The 17,500-nt window shown below is 46.4% G+C and overlaps 1 protein-coding gene across 1 annotated transcript in view; it reads left to right on the plus strand.

Annotated features, from left to right (window-relative positions):
- The window catches only part of LOC106585928 (anthrax toxin receptor 2), a 119,093-nt gene that overhangs the window by 34,538 nt on the left and 67,055 nt on the right, over positions 1-17,500 (plus strand). The window contains exons 12-14 of the mRNA XM_045707090.1: positions 11,687-11,737; positions 12,804-12,902; positions 16,510-16,683. Coding sequence (XP_045563046.1) covers positions 11,687-11,737; positions 12,804-12,902; positions 16,510-16,683 — 324 coding nt within the window. The remainder of the gene's footprint in view (positions 1-11,686; positions 11,738-12,803; positions 12,903-16,509; positions 16,684-17,500) is intronic.

A 17,500-nucleotide genomic window follows, 5' to 3' on the forward strand; every position in this document is an offset into this window, starting at 1 on the left:
ACCATTATGCCATCACCAATACAGAAATATACCATTATGCCATCACAAATACGTAAATATACCATTATACCATCACCAATACAGAAATATACCATTATGCCATCACCAATACAGAAATATACCATTATGCCATCACCAATACAGAAATATACCATTATACCATCACCAATACGTAAATATACCATTATACCATCACCAATACAGAAATATACCATTATACCATCACCAACAGCCTCCAAATAATTCATATTACTACCAATAATAATATGCCTCACCTCTGTTTGAGACCCTGATGAGAACACTGGGAGCCCGTCCAGGATGAGATGGAAGCATATTTTGGAAAACCAACAAAGGCATTAGAATGTAAAGCCCCTGCAGCATGTCTGGCCGGCGCTGTGTTTGTCTTGGTGCTGAATCTACTGCTGCTCTCCTTCAGGGACCTGGGGAGAGAGGGAGAGGAGGAGATGAGGAGAGGAGGAGGAGAGGAGGAGAGGAGGAGGAGAGGAGGAGAGGGCCATGTGTTGTTTGTTAATATTGCAACCCCCAGTCTGCCAGGTTTCAGCTGGGTTTCAAGGCTTTCAGGGCTTCAGCAGGATGAGCCCCATACACACTCAGATACACACAAATGGGAACGCGCACACTTATAGCATGCACATACGCGCACACACACACACACACACACACACACACACACACACACACACACACACGCACACACACACACACACACACACACACACACACACACACACACACAATCTCTGTCTCCTTCCCACATGGAACCCTGCCAGGCACAAGGTCATACAGGCAGTGTAGTGAATTAAACCTTTATTTATGTTTATAGGAACACAGAACTACACCCCACCCTGATATGAACTACACCCCACCCTGATATGAACTACACCCCACCCTGATATGAACTACACCCCACCCTGATATGAACTACACCCCACCCTGATATGAACTACACCCCACCCTGATATGAACTACACCCCAACCTGATATGAACTACACCCCACCCTGATATGAACTACACCCCACTCTGATATGAACTACACCCCACCCTGATATGAACTACACCCCACCCTGATATGAACTACACCCCACCCTGATATGAACTACACCCCACTCTGATATGAACTACACCCCACTCTGATATGAACTACACCCCACCCTGATATGAACTACACCCCACCCTGATATGAACTACACCCCACTCTGATATGAACTACACCCCACCCTGATATGAACTACACCCCACCCTGATATGAACTACACCCCACCCTGATATGAACTACACCCCACTCTGATATGAACTACACCCCACCCTGATATGAACTACACCCCACCCTGATATGAACTACACCCCACCCTGATATGAACTACACCCCACCCTGATATGAACTACACCCCACCCTGATATGAACTACACCCCACCCTGATATGAACTACACCCCACTCTGATATGAACTACACCCCACCCTGATATGAACTACACCCCTCTCTGATATGAACTACACCCCACTCTGATATGAACTACACCCCACTCTGATATGAACTACACCCCCACCCTGATATGAACTACACCCCCACCCTGATATGAACTACACCCCACCCTGATATGAACTACACCCCACCCTGATATGAACTACACCCCACCCTGATATGAACTACACCCCACCCTGATATGAACTACACCCCACTCTGATATGAACTACACCCCACTCTGATATGAACTACACCCCACCCTGATATGAACTACACCCCACTCTGATATGAACTACACCCCACCCTGATATGAACTACACCCCACCCTGATATGAACTACCTCCCACCCTGATATGAACTACACCCCACCCTGATATGAACTACACCCCACCCTGATATGAACTACACCCCACCCTGATATGAACTACACCCCACTCTGATATGAACTACACCCCACCCTGATATGAACTACACCCCACTCTGATATGAACTACACCCCCACCCTGATATGAACTACACCCCACTCTGATATGAACTACACCCCACCCTGATATGAACTACACCCCACCCTGATATGAACTACACCCCACCCTGATATGAACTACACCCCACTCTGATATGAACTACACCCCACCCTGATATGAACTACACCCCACCCTGATATGAACTACACCCCACCCTGATATGAACTACACCCCACCCTGATATGAACTACACCCCACTCTGATATGAACTACACCCCACCCTGATATGTTGCTCTTGTAGACACCAGTGTTTCATGGCGTTTTAAAGGGAATCTGTGGTTTTAAAGGGAATCTGTGGATTTAAAGGGAGTCTGTGGATTTAAAGGGAGTCTGTGGATTTAAAGGGAGTCTGTGGATTTAAAGGGAGTCTGTGGATTTAAAGGGAGTCTGTGGATTTAAAGGGAATCTGTGGTTTTAAAGGGAGTCTGTGGATTTAAAGGGAATCTGTGGTTTTAAAGGGAGTCTGTGGATTTAAAGGGAATCTGTGGTTTTAAAGGGAGTCTGTGGATTTAAAGGGAATCTGTGGATTTAAAGGGAGTCTGTGGATTTAAAGGGAGTCTGTGGATTTAAAGGGAATCTGTGGATTTAAAGGGAGTCTGTGGATTTAAAGGGAATCTGTGGTTTTAAAGGGAATCTGTGGATTTAAAGGGAGTCTGTGGATTTAAAGGGAGTCTGTGGATTTAAAGGGAGTCTGTGGATTTAAAGGGAGTCTGTGGATTTAAAGGGAGTCTGTGGATTTAAAGGGAATCTGTGGTTTTAAAGGGAGTCTGTGGATTTAAAGGGAATCTGTGGTTTTAAAGGGAGTCTGTGGATTTAAAGGGAATCTGTGGTTTTAAAGGGAGTCTGTGGATTTAAAGGGAATCTGTGGATTTAAAGGGAGTCTGTGGATTTAAAGGGAGTCTGTGGATTTAAAGGGAATCTGTGGATTTAAAGGGAGTCTGTGGATTTAAAGGGAATCTGTGGTTTTAAAGGGAGTCTGTGGATTTAAAGGGAATCTGTGGATTTAAAGGGAGTCTGTGGATTTAAAGTCCTCCAGGAATGTATGGGCGGTGTGGTCGTGGGCTTAGAGAGAAACGGAGGACAAGATATCTTTCTATATTCATTTAATTGATTAAAAGTGAGATATTATATCTGATGCTGTCAGTCAGACATAAGGGCCTACTGGGTTAGAGAGAGATATTATATCTGATGCTGTCAGTCATACATAAGGGCCTACTGGGTTAGAGAGAGATATTATATCTGATGCTGTCAGTCAGACATAAGGGCCTACTGGGTTAGAGAGAGATATTATATCTGATGCTGTCACTCAGACATAAGGGCCTACTGGGTTAGAGAGAGATATTATATCTGATGCTGTCACTCAGACATAAGGGCCTACTGGGTTAGAGAGAGATATTATATCTGATGCTGTCACTCAGACATAAGGGCCTACTGGGTTAGAGAGAGATATTATATCTGATGCTGTCAGTCAGACATAAGGGCCTACTGGGTTAGAGAGAGATATTATATCTGATGCTGTCACTCAGACATAAGGGCCTACTGGGTTAGAGAGAGATATTATATCTGATGCTGTCACTCAGACATAAGGGCCTACTGGGTTAGAGAGAGATATTATATCTGATGCTGTCAGTCATACATAAGGGCCTACTGGGTTAGAGAGAGATATTATATCTGATGCTGTCAGTCAGACATAAGGGCCTACTGGGTTAGAGAGAGATATTATATCTGATGCTGTCAGTCAGACATAAGGGCCTACTGGGTTAGAGAGAGATATTATATCTGATGCTGTCACTCAGACATAAGGGCCTACTGGGTTAGAGAGAGATATTATATCTGATGCTGTCACTCAGACATAAGGGCCTACTGGGTTAGAGAGAGATATTATATCTGATGCTGTCACTCAGACATAAGGGCCTACTGGCTAAGAGGTTTGAATGAGTTTCTCTCCTGCTATGACCTCAACCTGTCTTTCACCTTTTTTCTTATGGTGCAATGTGTCACGGGTTCCTGTCCGATAACTTCAACATGTACAGTATTTCCAATGTGGAATTATATTCTCTGGTAATCACTGTGGCCAACCCATGTGATTATTACCTTCAGCATTCCTCTCAAATAGGGTCATTTTTTCCCCTAATGAAAGTGCATCATTTTAAATTTGATTATATTCTACCTGCCACGGACACACTATCATGATAATATGCAGAAACAGCTTGACTCAACATGAAGGTTTAAAAAGAATGCAGTTTTTTTTTTTTTAAATGAATGGGATTAGCATTAGCTACTCTAATTGGACAATTACCAAAAAAGGAGGCCGTGTTGGGGATGATGCCATGAGTGGCTATGATTGGTTGGTAGAATCTGGTGTTGGTGTTGCAGCTTTGGGCCTGCTCAGGCTGTATGGCAGATGGTTAAGTATCCAGTGACACACACACACACACACACACACACACACACACACATACACACACACACACACACACACACACACACACACACACACACACACACACACGCACGCACGCAGATACGCACACACACACACACACACACACACACACACACACACACACACACACACACACACACACACACACACACACACACACACACACACACACACACACACACACACACACACACACACACACACACACACACACACACACACACACACACACACATCCACACATCCACACACTCCAGTGTATAAATAAATATGCGGCGTGTATAAACCGTGTAACTAAAATGTTCTACAGTATAAATATTAGAATGAGTTATGTGGAGAATACAGTTTACAATATCAATACACAGTACAAAACCCCATAGCAAAATGGATAGAACTGCAGGAAATTTGCTTCTGGACCAGAGACCTGAGTCTGTAATATAAATAATATAGCCTGAATGCACAAAACATTAAGAACACCTGCTCTTTCCATGACATAGACTGACCAGGTGAATCCAGGTGAAAGCTATGATCCCTTATTGATGTCACCTGTTAAATCCACTTCAATCAGTGTAGATGAAGGGGAGGAGACGGGTTAAAGAAGGATTTTTAAGCCTTGAGTCTATTGAGACATGGAATGTCTATCTGTGCCATTCAGAGGGTAAATAGGCGAGACAAAATATTTAAGTGCCTTTAAATGGGGGTATGGTAGTAGGTGCCAGGCGCACCGGTTTGTGTCAGGAACTGCAATGCTGCTGGGTTTTTCACGCTCAACAGTTTCCCGTGTGTATCAAGACTGGTCCACCACCCAAACAACATACAGCCAACTTGACACAAGCATTGGAGTCAACATGGGCCAGCTACATCTTGTATAGTCCATACATCAACGAATTGAGGCTGTTCTGAGTGCATAAGGGGGCGGCGGGTGCAACTCAATATTAGGAAGGTGTTCCTAATGTTTGGTGTACTCAGTAGCAGCGGCTTAAAAAAAATGCAAATAGTCCGGGTACCTATTTGATTAACTGTTTAGCGGCCTTATGGCTTGGGGATGGAGCCTTTTGTACCTAGACTTGGCGCTCTGGTACCGCTTGCCGTCCGGTAGCAGAAAGACAAATCTATGACTTGGGTGGCTGGAGTCTTTGACATTTTTTAGGGCCTTCCTCTCTGACACCGCCTGGTATAGAGGTCCTGGATGGCAGGAAGCTTGGCCCCAGTGATTTACTGGGCCGTAAGTACTACCTTCTGTAGCGCCTTGCGGGTGGATGCCAAGCTGTTGTCATATCAAGCAGTGAGGCAACCAGTCAGGATGCTCCTGATGGTGCAGCTGTAGAACTTTTTGAGGATCTGGGGACCCATACCAAATCTTTTCAGTCTCCTGAGGGGGGAATAGGCGTTGTCGTGCCCTCTTCACGTCTGTCTTGGTGTGTTTGGACCGTGATAGTTTGTTAGTGATGTGGACAACAAGGAACTTGAAGCTCTTGACCCGCTCCACTACAGCCCCGTCGATGTGAATGCGGGCATGCTCTGACCTTCTATTCCTGTAGTCCACAATTGTCTCCTTTGTCTTGCTCACGTTGAGGGAGAGGTTGTTGTCCTTTCACCACACTGCCAGGTCTCTGATCTCCCTATAGGCTGTCTCATCGTTGTCGGTGATCAGGCCTATCACAGTTGTGTCATCAGCAAACATAATGATGGTGTTGGACTCGTGCTTGGCCACACAGTCGGGGGTGAACAGGGAGTACAGGAGGGGACTAAGCACGCACCCTTGAGGTGCACCGTGTTGAGGATCAGCGTGGCAGATGTGTTGTTGCCTACCCTTACCACCTTGGGGCGGCCCATCAGGAAGTCCAGGATCCAGTTTCAGAGAGAGGGGTTTAGTACCAGGGTCCTTATCTTAGTGATGAGTTTTGAGGGCACTATGCTTTTGACCATTGAGATGTAGTCAATGAACAGCATTCTCACATAGGTGTTCCTTTTAACCTCATAGTCACTGTATCATTTCAAATTCAAAGTGCTGGAATACAAAGCCCCAAAAAATACAAGATAAATCACTGTCCCAATACTTTTGGAGCTCACTGTATGTCCAGGAAATCAGGTTTGTATAATGCTTTATTTATCCCACAATATGTCCAGGAAGTCTGCTGCATAATTATTTAATAAAATGAGTTAATCCACCAGCTTACAGTCTGCCTACAATGATATTATATTAATCATGCTACAAGGCAGAGCCCACCAGTAGACAGACAGACAAACATTATTACTGTATTTATACTGCAGAGAGAGCAGAGCCCACCAGTAGACAGACAGATAGACAAACATTATTACTGTATTTATACTGCAGAGAGAGCAGAGCCCACCAGTAGACAGACAGATAGACAAACATTATTACTGTATTTATACTGCAGAGAGAGCAGAGCCCACCAGTAGACAGACAGACATTATTACTGTATTTATACTGCAGAGAGAGCAGAGCCCACCAGTAGACAGACAGATAGACACACATTATTACTGTATTTATACTGCAGAGAGAAAAGGTTGGGTCAACTGACAGACAAACAGACATTATTACTGTATTTAATGAACCTTAATTTATTATTGGTATCAGAGTAGTTCACTGTGAATGCATTAATAAACAGTGGTACATAATACTGGTATCAGAGTAGTTCACTGTGAATGCATTAATAAACAGTGGTACATTATACTGGTATCAGAGTAGTTCACTGTGAATGCATTAACAGCAGTGGTACATTATACTGGTATCAGAGTAGTTCACTGTGAATGCATTAATAAACAGTGGTACATTATACTGGTATCAGAGTAGTTCACTGTGAATGCATTAACAGCAGTGGTACATTATACTGGTATCAGAGTAGTTCACTGTGAATGCATTAACAGCAGTGGTACATTATACTGGTATCAGAGTAGTTCACTGTGAATGCATTAATAAGCAGTGGTACATTATACTGGTATCAGAGTAGTTCACTGTGAATGCATTAACAGCAGTGGTACATTATACTGGTATCAGAGTAGTTCACTGTGAATGCATTAATAAACAGTGGTACATTATACTGGTATCAGAGTAGTTCACTGTGAATGCATTAACAGCAGTGGTACATTATACTGGTATCAGAGTAGTTCACTGTGAATGCATTAACAGTAGTGGTACATTATACTGGTATCAGAGTAGTTCACTGTGAATGCATTAACAGCAGTGGTACATTATACTGGTATCAGAGTAGTTCACTGTGAATGCATTAATAAACTGGTACATTATACTGGCATCAGAGTAGTTTACTGTGAATGAAACGGCTGTTCAACCTACGATATGCCATAATTACTCCTGCGTTTTGTTGAAAAAACAAATTTTGTAAAATGCACAGCTAACCTGCGACGATGACATATTCATCTTTCGATGAACAATCAACGTAATGTTGTCTGGTTTTGGAGTTCTCTTCCCGGAGGAAGAGGAAGAGATACTGAATGTTGGCAGTTACACATGTACACCCTGCTAGCCAGGCACTGGGGCAGGTTGTAGTAGTCTGCTATTGTATAAAGTCATAGAGGTGTAGGTGTGCTGAGCTTTTCATACCAGTAATGTACTTTGACTCTTTAAATCAATTCACTGAACCGGTAATACACTTTGACTCTTTAAATCAATTCACTGAACCGGTAACATACTTTGACTCTTTAAATCAATTCACTGAACCAGTAATACACTTTGACTCTTTAAATCAATTCACTGAACTGTGGTTGGAGCCTAAAGGAAGGAATGGAGGGTGGACGTGCACGCTCCTCATCAACATAATGTCTCAGGGTTAGACGTGCGCTAAGTGATTGAGGATCTGGTCCATCTCGTCCATATATTTCTTTTAAAGCCTAAACTGATCGTAGAGCAGCCCTTCCTACTCTGAGATTCTGTCAGTACGGGACCGGGATCTGATTTAAAGCCTAAACTGATCGTAGAGCAGCCCTTCCTACTCTGAGATTCTGTCAGTACGGGACCGGGATCTGATTTAAAGCCTAAACTGATCGTAGAGCAGCCCTTCCTACTCTGAGATTCTGTCAGTACGGGACCGGGATCTGATTTAAAGCCTAAACTGATCGTAGAGCAGCCCTTCCTACTCTGAGATTCTGTCAGTACGGGACCGGGATCTGATTTAAAGCCTAAACTGATCGTAGAGCAGCCCTTCCTACTCTGAGATTCTGTCAGTACGGGACCGGGATCTGATTTAAAGCCTAAACTGATCGTAGAGCAGCCCTTCCTACTCTGAGATTCTGTCAGTACGGGACCGGGATCTGACCCCTTTGCTCTGGGTTCATTTTTGTTTGTTTGTGCTGTCCTTCTTACATATCAATGTCAATGCTGTTCTAAGCCAGTATCTTATCTGAAGTGACTAAATGTTCTCTACTGACTGACACCTGCCAAGCGTCCCTGTCCAGGGGAATGCTTTGTATGCAGATATAAAACACGTGAAGGCATCTTGTCTTTGAGTGGAATCACATTGTGGACAACCTGCTAGTCAGTCAGTAGCCATGTCACAACTACTGGCACAGACAGGACAGGCCTGCTAGGCACATCACTCTGGAATGAGAGAGATGTGTGTTTGTGTGTGTGTGTGTGTGTGTGTGTGTGTGTGTGTGTGTGTGTGTGTGTGTGTGTGTGTGTGTGTGTGTGTGTGTGTGTGTGTGTGTGTGTGTGTGTGTGTGTGTGTGTGTGTGTGTGTGTGCATATGCACAGTTGTATGCGCCCATGTACAGTGTCTCTATGTTTGTGTTCATGTGTCTGTGTGCAAACAGGCATTTTAGAGTGTGTGCGTGTGTGTGTGTGTGTGTGTGTGTGTGTGTGTGTGTGTGTGTGTGTGTGTGTGTGTGTGTGTGTGTGTGTGTGTGTGTTTAGTGACCTGAGCAGGCACTCATCTTCCAGTCAGTCTAGTCTGGATCAGACCCCAAGCTCTAGTCTGGATTAGACCCCAAGCTCTAGTCTGGATTAGACCCCAAGCTCTAGTCTGGATCAGACCCCAAACTCTAGTCTGGATCAGACCCCAAGCTCTAGTCTGGATTAGACCCCAAGCTCTAGTCTGGATCAGACCCCAAACTCTAGTCTGGATTAGACCCCAAGCTCTAGTCTGGATCAGACCCCAAGCTCTAGTCTGGATCAGACCCCAAACTCTAGTCTGGATCAGACCCCAAGCTCTAGTCTGGATTAGACCCCAAGCTCTAGTCTGGATCAGACCCCAAACTCTAGTCTGGATTAGACCCCAAACTCTAGTCTGGATTAGACCCCAAGCTCTAGTCTAGAGCTCTCCCATCCTCTTTTCTTCTCTTCTCCTGTCCCCTCTACTTCTCTCCTCTCCTCTCCTCTCCTCTCCTCTCCTCTCCTCTTCTCTTCTCTTCTCTTCTCTTCTCTTCTCTTCTCTTCTCTTCTCTTCTCTTTCCTCTCCTCTCACCTCCTCTCCTCACCCCACGTCCCCTTCTCTCCTCTCCCCTCTTCTCTCCCCTCTTCTCCTCTCCCCTCACCTCTTCTCCTCTCTTCCTTTCCTCCCCTCTTCTCCTCTCCCCTCCTCTCCTCTCCCTTCTTAATCTCCTCTCTCTTCCTTTCCTCCCCTCTTCTCCTCTCATCCTTTCCTCCTCTCCTCTCCTCTCCTCTCCTCTCCTCTCCTCTCCTCTCCTCTCCTCTCCTCTCCTCTCCTCTCCTCTCCTCTCCTCTCCTCTCCTCTCCTCTCCACTCACCTCCTCTCCTCACCCCACCTGTCCCCTTCTCTCCTCTCCCCTCCTCTCCTCTCCTCTCCTCTCCTCTCCTCTCCTCTCCTCTCCTCTCCTCTCCTCTCCTCTCCTCTCCTCTCCTCTCCTCTCCTCTCCTCTCCTCTCCTCTCCTCTCCTCTCCTCTCCTCTCCTCTCCTCTCCTCTCCTCTCCTCTCCTCTCTTCTCCTCTCCTCTCTTCTCTTCTCTTCTCTTCTCCTCTCCTCTCCTCTCTTCTCCTCTCCCCTCTTCTCCCAACCCTCTCCTCTCCCCTCTTCTCTCCCCTCCTCTCCCCTTTCCTCCTCTCCCCTCACCACTTCTCCTCTCCCTTCTTAATCTCTCCTCTCTTCCTTTCCTCCCCTCTTCTCCTCTCATCCTTTCCTCCTCTCCTCTCCTCCTTCTCTCCTCTCCCCTCCTCTCCCCTCTTCTCTTCTTCCCTCCTTTCTTCTCCACTCTTCTCCTCTCCCCTCACCTCTTCTCTCATCCTTTCCTCCTCTCCCCTCCTCTCCCCTTTTCTCTCCTCTCCCCTCACCTCTTCTCCTCTCTCATCTTCTTCTCTCTTCTCCTCTCTTCCTTTCCTCCCCTCCTCTCCTCTCCCCTATTCTCCTCTCCTTTCATTTCTTCTCATATCCTCTCATCCTTTCCTCTGCTCCTCTCCCCTCCTGTCCTGTTCTCTCCCTTCCTCTTCTTTCCCCTCTTCTTCCCTCTTCTCCTCAACCCACTTCTCATATCCTCTCCTCCTTTCCTCCTCTCATCTCCTCTCCCCTCTTCTCCTCTCCTCTCATCTCTTCTCCTCTCTGCATCTCATTGATGTTAATTATCTCCTCAGAACTCTGATTGGGGGATTGCTGCTTGGGACCACTGAACCCCATCTAATGAATTCCTAGCCTAAGACTCTCCCCTGTCTGTCACTAGTTGATTTGGACTGTCTCTTTATTGTGTTATTTTACACCAGGGGGCCCTTTGTTGGTTGTCAGGCAGGATCTTGTAATCAGTAATCCACAGTGTTGAGCTGCCAGTAGAGCCCTACACATACCTGTGACGTTCAGGCCCCACCCTACACCTACCTGTGATGTTCAGGCCCCACCCTACACATACCTGTGATGTTCAGGCCCCACCCTACACATACCTGTGATGTTCAGGCCCCACCCTACACATACCTGTGATGTTCAGGCCCCACCCTACACATACCTGTGATGTTCAGGCCCCACCCTATAAACTATGACACAGAAAAAGCTGAGACACACACACACACACACACACACACACACACACACACACACACACACACACACACACACACACACACACACACACACACACACACACACAGAGCACAGGTACATTGCTGACAGAGACAGTGTCACCTGCCGTGCATCATCTCACCTCTGTCAGCCCTTTGTTTGTCTGTCTGTTTTGTCTGTTTGTCTGTCTGTGACTGACACACTTTCCTGACATATCATTGTTTGTTGTTTTGTTCTTTGTGTTTCAGGTCATTAAACCCCCTCCTCCTCCTCCTGCTCCACTGCGGCCTCCGCCACCCGTGAGTACACACACACACACACACACACACACACACACACACACACACACACACACACACACACACACACACACACACACACACACACACACACACACACACACACACACACACACACACACACACACACACACACACACACACCTACAGACACACACACACACACACATACAGACATACACACACACACACATACAGACATACACACACACACATACACACGCATTTCATGTTTCTCATAACCTAGCATTACATAATTACAACATTACATAATTACAACATTACATCGTTACAGCGTTACATCGTTACATCGTTACAACGTTACATCATTACATAATTAAATCATTACATAATTAAATCATTAAATCATTACATCGTTACACCGTTACATCGTTCCATCGTTACACCGTTACAACGTTACATCGTTACACCGTTACATCGTTCCATCGCTACATCGTTACAACGTTACACCGTTACAGCGTTACATCGTTACACTGTTCCATCGTTCCATCGCTACATCGTTACAACGTTACAGCATTACACCGTTACATCGTTACACCGTTACAACGTTCCATCGCTACATCGTTACAACGTTACAGCGTTACACCGTTACATCGTTACACCGTTACACCGTTACACCGTTCCATCGTTACACCGTTCCATCGTTACAGCGTTACACCATTACACCGTTCCATCGTTACACCGTTACAACGTTACATCGTTACACCGTTACATTGTTCCATCGCTACATCGTTACAACGTTACACCGTTACAGCGTTACATCGTTACATCGTTACAACGTTACAGCGTTACATCGTTACACCGTTACATCGTTACATCGTTACAACGTTACATCGTTACAGCGTTACATCGTTACATCGTTACAACGTTGCATCGTTACATCGTTACATCGTTACAACGTTACATCGTTACATCGTTACATCGTTACAGCGTTACAACGTTACATCGTTACATCTTTACATCGTTACAGTATCCAGCTGCTTCCATTTGTAATTCTGGGTGTATTTGTGCTCATACATTCCTGACCTGTTTGTTATCCCTTTAGGAGCCGGAGGAGGACGACCACCTGCCCAAGAAGAAGTGGGCGACTGTGGACGCCTCGTACTACGGAGGGAGAGGAGCAGGAGGGATCAAACGCATGGAGGTTGGACTATATACTACAGTCATTGTTCAGTGTGGTTTGTACTGTGTGGCTCAGTTGATAAAGCATGGTGTTTGCAAAGACAAGAGTTGTGGGTTCGATTCCTGCTGGGGCCACCCATATGTAAAAATGTATGCACGTGTGACGTTAAGTTGCTTTGGATAAAAACATGTATATTATGATATATTATACCAGTATGTACAAAACATTATGAACACCATTCCATGACAGACTGACCAGGTGAATCCAGGTGAAAGCTATGATCCCTTATTGATGTCACCTGTTTAATCCACTTCAATCAGTGTAGATGGAGGGGAGGAGACAGTTTAGAGAAGGATTTCTAAGCCTTGAGACAATTGAGACATTGATGAGTGTGCCATTCAGAGGGTAAATAGACAAGACAAAATATTTAAGTGCCTTTGAACACGGTATGGTAGTAGGTGCCAGGCGCACCGGTTTGTGTCAAGAACTGCAACGTTGCTGGGTTTTTCACGCTCAACAGTTTCCTGTGTGTTTCAAGAATGGTCCACCACCCAAAGGACATCCAGCCAATTTGACACAACTGTGTGAAGCATTGGAGTCAACATGGGGCCAGCATCCCTGTGTAACGAGGGCAAAAGGGGTTCTGAGGGCAAGAGGGGGTGCAACTCAATATTAGGAAGGTGTTCTTAATGTTTTGTACACTCAGTGTATATTATCTCAAACATCATGGGCTGGTTTACTCACACAGAGCCTGAATCAAAACTGGATCTGCTGTCATCTGGTAGCTAGCAGTGTGCCCAGAACAGAACAGACCAGCCAGCCGCCAGATGAGAACAGACTCAAACTCCACACTATACTCTAGCCTTGCCCGGCCTGCCTGTGACTCCAGGAAGGTGCAAAGTAAAGCGAGTCTTCTTAGATTGTGTGTGTAGGCATTATGTCGTCGCTGTCAGCTGCTGACGGCTCTGACATGACAGGTGCTGCCATCTCATCCTTCTCTCTCCTCTCAGCCTGGTTTTCTGAAGTCACGGGATGGATGAAGGATTGAGTACTGCTGTCGGCTTGATGTATTTATCCATCTCGCCCCCTCTCCCCATCTCTCCCCCTCTTTCCATCTCTCTCCATCTCGCCCACTCTCCCCATCTCTCCCCCTCTTTCCATCTCTCTCCATCTCTCCCCCTCTTTCCATCTCTCTCCATCTCTCCACCTCTTTCCATCTCTCTCCATCTCACCCCCTCTCCCCATCTCTCCCCCTCTTTCCATCTCTCCCCATCTCTCCATCTCGCCCCCTCTCCCCATCTCTCCCCCTCTTTCCATCTCTCTCCATATCTCCTCCTCTCTCCATCTCTCCCCCTCTTTCCATCTCTCTCCATCTCGCCCCCTCTCCCCATCTCTCCCCCTCTTTCCATCTCTCTCCATATCTCCTCCTCTCTCCATCTCTCCCCCTCTCTCCATATCTCCCCCTCTCTCCATCTCTCCCCTCTCCCCATCTCTCCTTCTCTACCCCTCCCCCCACTCTCCATCTCTCTCCATATCTCCCCATATCTCCCCCTCTCCCCATCTCTCCTTCTCTACCCCTCCCCCCCACTCTCCATCTCTCCCCATCTCTCCTTCTCTACCCCTCCCCCCCTCTCTCCATCTCTCCCCTCTCCCCATCTCTCCTTCTCTACCCCTTCCCCCCCACTCTCCATCTCTCTCCATATCTCCCCATATCTCCCCCTCTCCCCATCTCTCCTTCTCTACCCCTCCCCCCCCACTCTCCATCTCTCCCCATCTCTCCTTCTCTACCCCTCCCCCCCACTCTCCATCTCTCCCCATCTCTCCTTCTCTACCCCTTCCCCCCCACTCTCCATCTCTCCATCTCTCTCCATATCTCCTCCTCTCTCCATCTCTCCCCCTCTCTCCATATCTCCCCCTCTCTCCATCTCTCCCCCTTCCCCCCCACTCTCCATCTCTCCATCTCTCATCTCTCCCCCTCTCCCCATCTCTCCTTCTCTACCCCTCCCCCCCACTCTCCATCTCTCCCCATCTCTCCTTCTCTACCCCTTCCCCCCCACTCTCCATCTCTCCATCTCTCTCCATATCTCCTCCTCTCTCCATCTCTCCCCCTCTCTCCATATCTCCCCCTCTCTCCATCTCTCCCCCTTCCCCCACTCTCCATCTCTCCATCTCTCATCTCTCCCCCTCTCCCCATCTCTCCTTCTCTACCCCTCCCCCCCACTCTCCATCTCTCCCCATCTCTCCTTCTCTACCCCTTCCCCCCCACTCTCATCTCTCCATCTCTCTCCATCTCTCCATCTCGCCCCCTCTCCCCATCTCTCTCCCTCTGTACATCTTTCCCTCCTCCTTTCCAACTCCGGCACCTTGGCAGTTCTTTGTTCAGCTCACTGCATACCTTCCTGCTCGCTTGTCCGCTACCTCTCTCCAAAGCTAATTGATGTAGTGTAAAGCTAACACACTCCCACTACCTTCTACCCATACTACCAAGCCCAGAGGAAGTTGGTGAGATAGCGGCGATTTTCTGAAAGCCTTAGGGGGGGGGGGGGGGAAACGATCATACCTCCAACTTTCCCTACGATTGTTGAGGCTTTGTTCATGCAGCCATCGTCTCTATACGGTCCCCACTTCCCCTACCGTGTTGATGCAGAACGCTCGTACAACCTGCAGTGTGTTGATGCACAACGCTCGTATAACCTGCAGTGTGTTGACGCACAACGCTCGTACAACCTGCAGTGTTAATGCAGAACGCTCGTACAACCTGCAGTGTGTTAATGCAGAACGCTCGTACAACCTGCAGTGTGTTAATGCAGAACGCTCGTACAACCTGCAGTGTGTTGACGCAGAACGCTCGTACAACCTGCAGTGTGTTAATGCAGAACGCTCGTACAACCTGCAGTGTGTTGATGCAGAACGCTCGTACAACCTGCAGTGTGTTAATGCAGAACGCTCGTACAACCTGCAGTGTGTTAATGCAGAACGCTCGTACAACCTGCAGTGTGTTAATGCAGAACGCTCGTACAACTAGCACCGTGTTGATGCAGAACGCTCGTACAACCTGCAGTGTGTTAATGCAGAACGCTCGTACAACCTGCAGTGTGTTAATGCAGAACGCTCGTACAACCTGCAGTGTGTTAATGCAGAACGCTCGTACAACTAGCACCGTGTTGATGCAGAACGCTCGTACAACCTGCAGTGATAGAATGTACTAGCAATCTTTTATTCATCAGGGTAGATATATATGATGTGTGTGTGGAGGTGTGTGTTTTTCCATGGGGAAGGGGAATGGGAGATCATAGGAAGCAGTTCTGTATTGTAGCAACTGAACCTACAGCTTGAAGAGCGTGTCAATAATTAACCACTCACCTGTCTTCTGCCGGTGGGTTCTACCCGGCAACAGATGTGCTGGATTTAATTAAAACAGGATAAGCTTCAGAAACGAAAAGAAAAGCGATGATGTAAATGAAAACAGTAAAAACAACACACACGACCTGGTTATTGATCAGGGGTTATACGAAAGGGACAATGTATGTTTACTTTTCAAAACAGTGCAATGTTACAGAACGTTAACAACAACATGATGTTGAACCTGATTTGACCTTCTGACCCCTGTCTGTTGTGTCCTATCCAGGTGCGTTGGGGAGAGAAGGGCTCTACAGAAGAAGGGGCAAGGCTGGAGAAGGCTAAGAATGCTATAGTGTCTGTTCCTGAGGAGGTGGAAGAGCCCATGATGGCCAGACGGGCCCCCAAACCCAAACCTACATACCAACAGCACCAGGAGTCCAAATGGTATACCCCTATAAAGGTACGTTCAAGATTACGTCTGGAAATGGCACCCTATTCAAATTTAAATCAAATCAAATCAAATTTATTTTTATATAGCCCTTCGTACATCAGCTGATATTCTCAAAGTGCTGTACAGAAACCCAGCCTAAAACCCCAAACAGCAAGCAAAGCATGTGAAAGAAGCACGGTGGCTAGGAAAAACTCCCTAGGAAAAACTCCCTAGAAAGGCCAAAAACCTAGGAAGAAACCTAGAGAGGAACCAGGCTATGAGGGGTGGCCAGTCCTCTTCTGGCTGTGCAGGGTGGATATTAAAACAGAACATGGTCAAAATGTTAAAATGTTAAAATGTTCATAAATGACCAGCATGGTCAAATAATAATAATCATAGTAGTTGTCGAGGGTGCAACAAGCACGTCCGGTGAACAGGTCAGGGTTCCATAGCCGCAGGCAGAACAGTTGAAACTGTTCCCTTAACCCTCTTGTTTTGGTCCGAGCCTGATAAGGCCTAGTCAGTTGGAGATGGCTTCCGGAAGCTTGGTTTCACTATTGTTTTCACATCACAGATTCTATACGGTAAATTACATTGTAATCGCAAAAGTTTGGATTCCAATAAAATTGTTAATGACAGTATCTTTATTTTTCCGTAAAATGTATACATTGCCTTCAGAATGTATTCACACCCGTTGACTTTCTCCACATTTTGTTGTGTTACAGCCTGAATTTAAAGTGGATTGAAATGAGGTGTTGTGTCACTGGCCTTTACACACAATACCCCATAATGTCAAAGGGGAATTATGTTTTTAGAAACTTTTTAAAGCTGAAATGTCTTTGGTCAA

This window comes from Salmo salar, chromosome ssa24 (assembly GCF_905237065.1).
Source record: "Salmo salar chromosome ssa24, Ssal_v3.1, whole genome shotgun sequence".
Lineage (NCBI taxonomy): Eukaryota > Metazoa > Chordata > Actinopteri > Salmoniformes > Salmonidae > Salmo > Salmo salar.